At 40.0% G+C, this 12875-nt stretch overlaps 1 protein-coding gene across 1 annotated transcript in view; it reads right to left on the bottom strand.

The window, feature by feature from the left end:
• Positions 1-1288: 1288 nt before the first annotated feature.
• The window catches only part of nsdhl (NAD(P) dependent steroid dehydrogenase-like), a 33234-nt gene continuing 21647 nt past the window's right edge, over positions 1289-12875 (bottom strand). The window contains exons 6-7 of the mRNA XM_060927477.1: positions 3043-3145; positions 1289-1805 (exon numbers count right to left, since the gene is read on the bottom strand). Coding sequence (XP_060783460.1) covers positions 1473-1805; positions 3043-3145 — 436 coding nt within the window. The 3' untranslated portion in view covers positions 1289-1472. The remainder of the gene's footprint in view (positions 1806-3042; positions 3146-12875) is intronic.

Raw genomic sequence — 12875 nt, 5'->3', positions numbered from 1 at the left:
TCATGTTTAGATACGGCTTCTTCTTTGAACTATAGAGTTTTAGCTGGCAATGGCGGATGGCACGGTGAATTGTGTTCACAGATAATGTTCTCTGGAAATATTCCTGAGCCCATTTTGTGATTTCCAATACAGAAGCATGCCTGTATGTGATGCAGTGCCGTCTAAGGGCCCGAAGATCACGGCCACCCAGTATGGTTTTCCGGCCTTGACCCTTACACACAGAGATTCTTCCAGAGTCTCTAAATCTTTTGATGATATTATGCACTGTAGATGATATGTTCAAACTCTGCAATTTTACACTGTCAAACTCCTTTCTGATATTGCTCCACTATTTGTCAGCACAGAATTAGGGGGATTGGTGATCCTCTTCCCATCTTTACTTCTGAGAGCCGCTACCACTCCAAGATGCTCTTTTTATACCCAGTCATGTTAATGACCTATTGCCAATTGACCTAATGAGTTGCAATTTGGTCCTCCAGCTGTTCCTTTTTTGTACCTTTAACTTTTCCAGCCACTTATTGCCCCTGTCCCAACTTTTTTGAGATGTGTTGCTCTCATGAAATTTCAAATGAGCCAATATTTGGCATGAAATTTCAAACTGTCTCACTTTCGACATTTGATATGTTGTCTATGTTCTATTGTGAATACAATATCAGTTTTTGAGATTTGTAAATTATTGCATTCCGTTTTTATTTACAATTTGTACTTTGTCCCAACTTTTTTGGAATCGGGGTTGTAGAATGAGTGTATTAATATAAACCTGTGATTTGCCTTGCAGCTGGAACTACCATCAGAGCTGCTGTTAAAGAAAATTAAAATCAACACTTTCTTCCCAATCAGATTTGAACATTCAACAATACTGTGCTATGAACACTGAGAAATACCAGGGATTTTCCAAGTCAATAACTTGGTTCACAAATAATTTTGGAAAACGAAAGATGCATTTTCAATTTTTTTGTTGTCTTAGACTTCTGTGAATCCTGGAAGATGTGTACACACAAGAAAGTACTTAAGATGGGCATTAAATTCTCCATTCTGCTTGATGAATTTGACTCCAGGGAACATAAACATGAATAAATTAATCTAGAATCAAGTGTCATACAAAGAGGTAGAATTCTATGACAATAGTTCTGGCAATAATGTCAGCTGTAATTCAGTCACTGGTTTATATTTATATCAGGCTTGATTTTAGTAAATTATTAAATATAACTATAAACAGATAAAAAGTACAACATGTCAAAAATAGTTAGCGTTGGAATGTGCTGTCATACAAAAATAATACCTTTTCAGTATGACTGTTCTTTAAAAAAGGTCTCTACACTGTTATAAAACCTTGTGCGGCATTTCCTGACATGAGCTGAAACTAGAAGTTACTTTTTTCATGTTTAAACTAGTTCTTTTTCATCCACAGAAATCAGCATAACCAAAATCTGATCCACACATGGTCCACATGATACAGCTTCAATAAAACATTAGCCTCTTCTTTTCAGGTGTGGGTAGCTGGCCACTGTTCGAGCTATGGCGTCTTGCAGCCTCACCACTGGCTCATAGCCCATGTCCTGCTTGGCACGGGAACAGCTGTAGTAGTGATGGGTGCCAGCCAGTGCCACACGCATGGGGGTGAAGGTGGGCTTGATGTCCACCAGGGGACGCAGCAGAACGGTAATCAGCCACAGCAGCATGGCTATTCCATAAACAAGAGTGTAGGGCAGGTGGTAGCGAGGGGCATCGTAGCCTAAACCAACTAGTACCTGGGACATGAAATCCCAAAAGCAGATTGGCTCGTCGTTGGTGATGTGGTATGCCTGTGGAATGATGAGATATATAAGCAAATGCACTGTTACCATGCTAACAATCTGGGGAAGAGTAAATCATGCAAAAATATACCATTTTATACAGTACTACTTTTTTTTTTTTGCAATGAATGCGAAATAGAGCCTCAATTTAAAAGTGCAGTCTTTAAAAAAAATCTGTTGTAATTATACTCCAAAATATCAATGACTCTTCTCTACAGGAAAGAAGCAGTAATAGCAAAACAATGTCCTCAATATGACACCAAATTTCAACCCAATTAAAAACTGCACAAGCCAAACTACATCTTGGCCAAAGATGTTTTCATTCTGCATTTTATTATTTGGTCAATTTGGTGACAGTAATCCCACTAATCTTCTACATCCATATTTCTTTAAGCTAATAACTCATTTCCACAACATATGACAAAGGAGACCCCGAACTGTTGAGCAACTGAAATTGTATATCAGACAAGAATGGGACAACATTTCTTTTTCAAAACGAAAGCAGTTGGTCTCCTCAGTTCCCAAACATTCACAGCTTTGTTTTTTTATAAAAGTAGAGATGATGCAACACAGTGGTAAACATGCCCCTGTCCCAACTTTTTGAAATGTGTTGCTGGCATCAAATTCAAAATGAGCATCTCATCTCATTATCTCTAGCCGCTTTATCCTGTTCTACAGGGTTGCAGGCAAGCTGGAGCCTATCCCAGCTGACTACGGGCGAAAGGCAGGGTACACCCTGGACAAGTCACCAGGTCATCACAGGGCTGACACATAGACACAGACAACCATTCACACCTATGATCAATCTAGAGCCACCAGTTAACCTAACCTGCATGTCTTTGGACTGTGGGGGAAACCGGAGCACCCGGAGGAAACCCACGTGGACAACATGCAAACTCTGCACAGAAAGGCCCTCGCCGGCCACGGGGCTCGAACCCGGACCTTCTTGCTGTGAGGCGACAGCGCTAACCACTACACCACCGTGCCGCCCCAAAATGAGCATATTTTTAAAAAATAATAAATAAATACAATTTCAACATTCACTCTTGTTTTTCAATTAAATATAGGGTTTCCATGATTTGATAATCATCGCATTCTGTTTTTAGTTACATTTTACACAGTGTCCCAACTTTTTTGGAATTTGGGTTGTAAATTAAACAAAGAATTGTACTCTTCTGGAGCCAAACCTTTCATTGTCCCTGCCTAGTTAATGATACACATACTATATTTACAAACCCATACACACCTTTCCACAAAGTGGGGAGTCTGGTTTCAGATGCTCAGCAGCTAGGATGTGACCATGGACTACATTCTCCACATAGGTGAAGTCCACTAGGTTCGTACCATCTCTGTAAAATCACCAATCAATCAAATATATAATATAGTATAAAGCAGTTCTTACTTTTTAACATGCATTAAATGTGACCAAGTTTAAATCTAAGATATTCTTGAATCTTCATTTATATTGAAATATCATTTATTTATATAGATTTATATAAATCTCATCATTTATACTGAATTGGTTTAGTTTTGGTTTGAGTTGTTCCAAATTTTGATTTGCTGCTGTACAAATACTATTTCACCTATGTAATTAACCACAGGCTTCCAGTATAATGCACTAAAGCAGACCTCCCATGTGACCCATATCTGGCGCATCAGATCCGCAATATAATATCCAAACCAGCTGACCCGCCAAGACATGAAAAAACGTGCATCAGAAAAATCTAGAGTAGAGTAATATCCATGATCTGTCAGGATTTATAGCCGAGCTTCCTGCGTGTGAAGCGAAACTGAGAATATGGTAACGTATCGATCTGATTTTTGACGGCTTTTGTGGCTATAGGGAACCCGATCCTAAGTGTAAGGCAACGTACCTCAAACACTTGACCACCGGACAACGAAATTTGTATCTTAATTTACATAAGATAGATAGGTTTTTATCCAGCATTTATTTTTAATTTTCTTTTTTTTTTTAAAATAATGTAGGATTATTTACCAACGCATTTTACACTCTTCGGGAGCTCCACTTTTAGGTAATGCCTAAACATGTACATATTCTAAGCATAAACTTGCCGATAAGTATTTTTGGACTGTGTGCATGCAATGACAGCAGCTGTCATAAGTCTGTAGGCTTGTAAACTCTCAGGCCCTGTCAATAAGCTTGTACAGCTTATTAAAGCCTAGGTCACAACCGGACGTACGATTTTTTGGCCTTGTGATTTTTGCTGTTTCCCAAATCGCTGCGGTTTTTTTTGTTCATGGAGAAAGACGCACGTTGGCCCTAAGTTTGACAAAGAACCTCTGCGGCCGGTCTGCGGCCGGTCTACGGCTCGAAAATCAGCACGTCATACGCGCGCCCTCCGTGCGTTTCACGCGCGCCCTCCATGCGTTTCTTGCGTTTTTTGCACGTAGACCGGCCGTAGGAGCACGTACAGCCGGTTATGACTGAGGCTTAAAATCAAGTACATGTGTACGTACACACACACACACACACACACAGGTATAGGGCTTGTACATCTTCTGGTATGTATGGGGTTACAGTGTACAGTGTTACACCACTATAGTTGAATGGGAACCTCTGCTGGTCATGCTGACAAGTGACGAATTAAATCTGGTCTTTTCATTCACAACAGTGACTACTCGACCACTTCCAAAATTGCTTTTTGATATTTCACATGCTGAGATTTTCTGATTGCTTTAACAGGGCCTGAGAGTTTACAAGCCTACAGACATATGACCACTGCTGTCATTGCATGCATGTACATATTTAAGTTCATCTTTATAATTATTGATCTCTCATCTCATCTCATTATCTCTAGCCGCTTTATCCTTCTACAGGGTCGCAGGCAAGCTGGAGCCTATCCCAGCTGACTACGGGCGAAAGGCGGGGTACACCCTGGACAAGTCGCCAGGTCATCACAGGGCTGACACATAGACACAGACAACCATTCACACTCACATTCACACCTACGGTCAATTTAGAGTCACCAGTTAACCTAACCTGCATGTCTTTGGACTGTGGGGGAAACCGGAGCACCCAGAGGAAACCCACGCGGACAACATGCAAACTCTGCACAGAAAGGCCCTCGCCGGCCCTGGGGCTCGAACCCAGGACCTTCTTGCTGTGAGGCGACAGCGCTAACCACTACACCACCGTGCCGCCCATTATTGATCTCTACCATACATAATTTATACCTCCTACGCATGATCTGCCATTTGTGTGTAATCATGTCAGATTATGATGGACCACTTACAAGTATATTAAAGAAAATAAACTGTGTATTCTAAAACAAAATTCAATAAAGAGTGGTCTTTTGCATTCCATGTATACAGCTTGTGAAAGATCAGCCAGGCAAAGCTTTCTGCACAGTGACTATACAATATTTTTAATTATTTATTTACAAGATCTAAGCCTAATGCTTAAATTTCCCTTTATATTACTGGTTTGTAAAGAGAGCCATATGTTGGAAATATCCCAGTTTAATGTATCTAAAATCTAGATCTGCATCTGATAGTGTTGTAGTCAAGACTTGGACCAAGTCATAACCAAGACTAGAGTGTATCAAGGTTGAGACAAGACCAGACTTTGAGGGGTTCAGACCAAGTCAAGACCAGATGAGTGGGTGTGAAGTGGGGGGAGAGGTGAAGGCCGTTAACAGTAATGAAAATTTCGAATCAGCAAAGGAGTCACGTTATTGGTTGTGTTTGAAGCAGAAAGTTTTACATTCAACCACAGTAATTATGTTAACAAATAAATCAGACAATCCATAGGCAATTTAGTGAACTCCTGCAGTTGTGGTCTTGAAATGAAATCCCAAGTCTCTATGTCTGAGACCGAAACAAGACCGAGTAAATATGTGGTCGATTCTGAGATGAGACCGAGACCTTTAAAAAGTGGTCTCGAGACCAGTCTCGAGACCAAGACCGGTCTCAAGTACTACAGCACTAGCATGTGATAGACTCTAGTGTAGGCCTATAATAGCCTAATGTCTGTCATGATCTAATGTGCGATTTATCAAATGTCAAGGTTGTTGCCCCGTCAAAATAAACACTGATCAGTGCTGTCAGATGCTAAATATGTGCTTTTATTAACTGTCAGCAGATACACCATCCACTTGCAAGTTTTGATACCAATATAAATGTCATAAAAATAAGCTGAAATGCTTGGAAATTGCATATTTCAATGCCATATTTTATATATATATATATATATATATATATATATATATATATATATATATAAAATAATTCTGGGGGAGACCCCCAGACCCCCTGACGGGAGGGGGATACCCCCTGCCGCACCCTACCCCCTTGGCATCAATCAGCCACTAGGCGGCCTCAGCCTTCAACATCACTTCAGAAATGGACCAGCATTTGGAAGCTGGAAACTTGGGACCTATGCTAAAACCAGAACAAATACAGTCTCTTCCTGTGATAATAACATGTTTATTATTAACCATGAATAATTAACTTATGACTATTTATTACTTGCTCTTGATATGACTTCATGTTCTGTGCTCAAGGAAGATTTTAGCTTGACAATGAAGGAATGATAAAGACAGAATATAACTCCGAAGCAATATTCACCAAAACAATCTTGCCACTTACAATTGTCATTAAAATTCCTAGCCAAGAATTTCTTCTTTTAAAAACCATTTCATGAATCTGCTGAAAGAAACTGAAATAATTTTAATAAGAGCTCATCGAGGGTCGACCTTGTGAATTCAATTAAAAGGTGGAATTGAATTTTATTTACATTTCACTCAAGTACTAATTTACACATCTTCATACTAATTCATTAGTAAACTAACATTATAGCCTAGAGGCAGCGTGGCTTTATAGGAAACTGTATGAACTGATGGGAGATCTAAAGACAACATTTAACGTTTTACTATTTAAAAATGACAGCCATATTCTCAGTTCATCTGTACTGCATAACTGCATTTTCCCTTTAGTTGAGTTGTAGAGAAATGTCAACATTGAATCAAGACCCATGTTTAAAAAGCTCATCATTTTATAAGAAATTTTATAACAGAACTCCTAGGTCTTGCTGTGAGCTGTACACATTTTAGCGATATCTGCACATTCTTCATGTTTTTACAGCAATTCTAAAACTCTTAATAATAAATCTATGCAGTCGGAATGAAGAATCAGTGAGTCAATAAGAAACTCTAAAGGGTATAACTTTATATGGATGATAACACCCCCTGCAAAATGAAACTTTCTTCGACATGAAAGTCAGCATTTAATTTTTAACAAGAAGATCGAGTCATCTATATCCCCCGCCCTATATACCAACTATATACCAAGTTTCAAAATATTATGGGTCACATTTTTCAAGTTCTGCTGCAGGAAACCAACCCTACCGCTTTACACTGACCTCAGCAGCCCATGGCATAAACCCACTGGACCTTTGGTCCAGGTGAGCTAAAAAAGTAAAATTTCTCAAATTTCTTAGTATCAAAAGGCACATATACACTACTTAATCAACACATATACCAACTTTCAAGATCATACCACTCAGTTTTCAAGTTCTGCTCCAGAAACCAAACCTACCTCTAAGGCTAACCTGAAAGACTAAGTCTGAAATTGTTTCTATTGAAACATGAAAAATTTTAATTTCTCAAATTTCTTAGCATGAAAAGGCACATCTACATCACCTTGTTAAGATGTATACCAAGTTTCAAATCTGTATCATGAATAGTTTTGGATATATGCTCCGGAAACGAACTTTGCTCTTAGAAACTAAGTCAAAATCTATTTTTCACGTAAAAATAGATTTGAAACTTTTCAAAATAGCAAAAGGCACCAGTTCACATGTTGCTTGATATGTATACAAAGTTTCATGAAGATCTCTTCAGTAGTTTTAAAGATTTGGCCTGGAAACAAAAATGTGACCGGACAGACAGCTGGACAGAACCTGCTTCTATATCCCCCGCCAAACTTCATTTGGGCGGGGGATTTAAAAATAAATAAATAAAATCTCCTGATGTTTTCCAACCAATAGATCAAGTGATGCAACAGCAGTGCAATGAAGGTTTTGCTTTTTATTATGACCCATTTTCTGCATGTCACAAATGAAAAAGCAGTGCTGTTAGTGTATTATAATTCAGGTTGATATATAGGTGTGATTATTTTTTTGATTTCAGAAAGAATTGCCAAGTGAAATGCAATGCAGAGGTGTGGATTTTTCTTTTTTTTAAGTTTGGTATTTAATTCTGAAAAAGCAATCCCCTGCTGATTGTTTTATTGCAGGGATCAAGCGACATACAGCATAAAGATGGAATGAAGGTTTTGCTTTTCAGTGTGGTACATTTTTCGCATGTCACGAACAAAAAGCAATACTGTCTGCGGGGTTTTTTTTGTTTGTTTTTTGCCAAATCCAACTCCTATCCAATCATTTATTCACTTCTATGCTTTATTCCAGTGCATCTGTGGAAACACTGGAGAGCAACTTTTTGCTGTGTCACAGAGAAGATGCAGAGCAACCAAATACAGTGTCTTGCAAAAGTATTCATCCCCCTTGGTGTTTGTCCCGTTTCGTCACATTACAAGCTGAAACAAGGCAATCAGAGGTAGCAGACCTCGCCCCGCAACGTAAATCTGGAGTGGGACAAACAGACACACACTGTGATCGCAATACCTCGCCGTCCCACTACATGGGGGCGAGGTAATTAAAATGGATTTTTGGGGGGTAGGATTTATGACCCTAAACATACTGCTAAAGCTACACTGGAGTGGTTTAAAGGGAAACATTTAAATGTCTTAGAATGGCCTAGTCAAAGCCCAGACCTTAATCCAATTGAGAATCTGCGGCATAACTTGAAGATTGCTGTACACCAACGCAACCCATTTAACTTGAAGTTGGAGCAGTTTTGCCTTGAGGAATGGGCAAAAATCCCAGTGATTAGATGTGCTAAGCTAATAGTGACATACCCCAAGAGATTTGAAGCTGTAATTGCAGCAAAAGGTGGCTCTACAAAGTATTGATTTTTTTTCTGTTTTGTCATCTTATTGTTTGTCACAATTTAAAAACAAACAAACAAACAAAAACATCTGCACTTTTAAAGTGGTAGACATGTATAAATCAAAATGGTGCTGATCTCCCAAAAATCCATTTTAATTCCAACTTGTAATATGGCAAAACAGGACAAACATCAAAGGAGATGAATACTTTTACAAGGCAGTGTGTGCTCTCAAATTCAAAATGCCAGGCACTGGCAGTGGATGAAATGAACCTACACTGAAGGCTTCTTTTTAGCAGGGGTTATGACAGGACTTGACCACCAAACTAGCATGCCAGGATAAGCAAACATATCTGGACTTACACACCGACCTTTCCATTTGCTTGGATAACCTGCTCCAGACCCAGAGAGGAGGACTAATGGAGAGCATCACATTTCTGAAGGAACAACAATTCAGAACTTGTGCAGATTAGCCAAGTTCAACTCACCATGGAGGAAGAAATAAAGTACAGGAAGGAGGGATTTTGCTTCTATGAGGGTACTTAATAAAGTTCTCAGCCTCACCCAGAAAACATCACAGGAGAAAGACTGTTCTTGCATTATTTTTCAACATAATCTCTAACTTCAATGCACTTGGTCCACCGACATTCAAGCTTCACTATCCGTGCGCAGAAGGTCATATCTTGAGCCTCCAGATACTTTTTAACAGCATGGATGACTTTATCATCATTCTGAAAATGGTGACCTCGCAAGTGGGATTTCAGTTTGGAAAACAGAAGAAGTCAGACAGTGTCAGGTCGGGTGACTAAGATGCATGGGGCAACAGATCAAAGCCACATTTGGCTGCTTCTTCCACTGCCACCTGTGCTGTGTGGACAGGCGCATTATCCTGGAGCAACAGCACACCAGCTTGAAGCTTTCCTCTCCTTTTTCTGTGATTGCTTCTTTCATTTGAGTTTTTGTGGACAATGATAAGGCTTTAGAATACAGTGAATATAAAAAGTGTACACACCCCATTAAAATTATATATAATTTTTTTTTTAAACAGCAGAAAAACCTGAGACCATGATAAATCATTTCAAAACTTCTCACTTTTAATGTGGCCTATAACCTGTACAATTCAATTGAAAAACAAACAGATTTGTTAGGGGAAAAACATAAAAAAAAATAAACTTACAATAAGCTGGTTGCATAAGTGTGCACACCCTTAAACTAATACTTTGTTGAAGCACCGTTTGATTTAATTACAGCATTCAGTCTTTTTGGGTCAGAGTCTATCAGCCTGCCACATCTAGACTTGGCAATATTTGCCCACTCTTCCTTAAAAAAGTGCTCCAAATCTGTCAGATTGTAAGTGCATCTCTTGTGCACAGCCCTCTTCAGGTCACCCCACAGATTTTCAATTGGATTTAGGTCTGGGCTCTGGTTGGGCCATTCCAAAACTTTTTTGGGGTCACTGTCATGCTGAAAGATGAAATTCCTCTTTATCTTCACCTTTCTAGCAGGCACCTGAAGGTTTTGGGCCAAAATTGACTGGTATTTAGAACTGTTCATAATTCCCTCCACCTTGACTAAAGCCCCTGTTCCAGCTGAAGAAAAACAACCCCAAAACATGATGCTGCCACCACCATGCTTCACCGTGGGTATGGTGTTCTTTTGATGTGAAGTGTTGTTTTTGCGCCAAACATACCTTTTGGAATTGTGGCCAAAAAGTTCAACCTTGGTTTCATCAGACCATAACACATTTTCCCACATGCTTTTGGGAGACTTGATGTATTTTTTTTTTTTGCAAAATTTAGCCAGGCCTGGATGTTTTTCTTTGACCCTACCTCATAGTCCAGACATATGGAGAATACGGGAGATTGTTGTTACATGTAGTACACAACCAGTACTTGCCAGAAATTCCTGCAGCTCCTTCAGTGTTGCTGTAGGCCTCTTGGCAACCTCCCTGACCAGTCTTGTCTTTTCATCAATTTTGGAGGGACGTCCATTTCTTGGTAATGTCACTGTTGTCCCATATTTTCTCCACTTCTTGATGACTGTCTTCACTGTGCTCCATTATATATCTAATGCCGTGGAAATGTTTTGGACCCTTCTCCTGACTGATACCTTTCAACAATGAGATTCCTTTGATGCTTTGTAAGCTCTCTGCGAACCCTGGCTTTTGCTGAAGGATGCAACTGAGTAAATGTCTGAACTTTATTTGGGGTTAACCAGTAATTTTCATTGATGGCAGGTGTGAACCCCAAAAGACTGAATGCTGTAATTAAATCAAAAGGTGCTTCAACAAAGTGTTAGTTTAAGGGTGTGCACACTTATGCAACCAGCTTATTGTGTGTTTTTTTATTTTTTCCCCCCTATTATTTATCATGGTCTCATTTTTTTTACATCAGGAAAACCTATCATTTTAACGGGGTGTGTACACTTTATATCCACTGTATACAGTTATGCCCCAAAATGGGAGTTATGCCCCTCATTTCTGGGTAAGGCCAAAAACTTTTTGAAGTATCCTCGTACTGTGACAGCTCAGCGCATCTTACCGCTCAGTATCTAACATGTCCAAGCAGGAGCTCTCCTCCTCTCTCCCAAATATGTTGAGTCCATTTCAGCTCTTGTTCTACCAGCCATTTTCATTAAGAATGGTGGTTGATTATTCATACAACATACACCTCCTCTATTATTTCAGCACTGCTGGATACTGGAGCCGTGGGGAACTTCATCGATTATGACTTCCTCAAACAAATAGAACTCCAAATACAGACCAAATCACTTCTAAGTCATCTGCATGTGCAAGCCATAGGAGAAGGGATTGTGACGCATTTCACCTTGAAAATTATGTTGAAAATCAGCACCTTGCATTTCGAAATTCTCTTGTTTCTTGTTACGTCCTCAGTCAAGTACCCCACTGTCTTCGGTCTCCAGTGGCTACAAGGTTACAACCCTCTCATGTCATGGACTGAAGGCACAATATCCAATGATTTCAAGAGGGAATTTCTGTCAGTATATGCTGAATTTAAGTGTTCAGCATAATCAAGGCACAATCAACCTCCTCTATGGTTCCACTCCACCACTCAAGTTCCATTATCCTCCCTCAACAGCTGAACACAAGGTTATGGAGGAGTATACCAGAGAAGCACTCAAACTAGGATATAGCCATCCTTCCCTTCACCTGCAATAGCTAGAATCTTCTTTGTTCAAAATAAAGGGAGACTCAGATCCTGGATTGATTTTCAGAGACTAAATCAAGTTAAAAAAAAATATGAAGATATATCTTGCAAAAGGGCGGCACGGTGGTGTAGTGGTTAGCGCTGTCGCCTCACAGCAAGAAGGTCCTGGGTTCGAGCCCCGGGGCCGGCGAGGGCCTTTCTGTGTGGAGTTTGCATGTTCTCCCCGTGTCCGCGTGGGTTTTCTCCGGGTGCTCCGGTTTCCCCCACAGTCCAAAGACATGCAGGTTAGGTTAACTGGTGACTCTAAATTGACCGTAGGTGTGAATGTGAGTGTGAATGGTTGTCTGTGTCTATGTGTCAGCCCTGTGATGACCTGGCGACTTGTCCAGGGTGTACCCCGCCTTTTGCCCATAGTCAGTTGGGATAGGCTCCAGCTTGCCTGCTACCCTGTAGAAGGATAAAGCGGCTAGAGATAATGAGATGAGATATCTTGCAAAAACCCTTGCAAGTCACAAAAATATTGATATCCTTTGCCTCTTGTCCTTGCAGTCCTAGAATAACTCAAGGAAGCATATTTGCTAAACTCAAATTCAGAAATGCCTACAATGTGATCCACATTTGTGAGGGTGATGCGTGTAAAATAGCCTTTGACACCACCTCTGGCCACCATGAGTATTATGCCATACAGGTTCTCTAATGCCCCTTCTGTCTTCCAGGCACTAACAAATGATGTCTTCTGCAAAAGCATGTTAAACTGTGCATTCTAATGCCACCATAATAATGGCATGCTCCACTTCACCTGCAAGTGAAATTTATCTGGGCTCATGCATCTGTGGCTACAATCAGCCGCTGTGGTCAGCCGCTACAATCAAAATACTGGTGGAATGGTATGTTGAACATTTCACAAATTCATTTCCCTCATATACCACCTGTCCCAAGAGCTCTGT

This window comes from Neoarius graeffei, chromosome 8, assembly GCF_027579695.1.
Source record: "Neoarius graeffei isolate fNeoGra1 chromosome 8, fNeoGra1.pri, whole genome shotgun sequence".
Classification (NCBI taxonomy): Eukaryota; Metazoa; Chordata; class Actinopteri; order Siluriformes; family Ariidae; genus Neoarius; species Neoarius graeffei.
The sequence above is the reverse complement of the archived record's forward strand: the minus strand, read 5'-3'. Positions and strand labels throughout refer to the sequence as shown.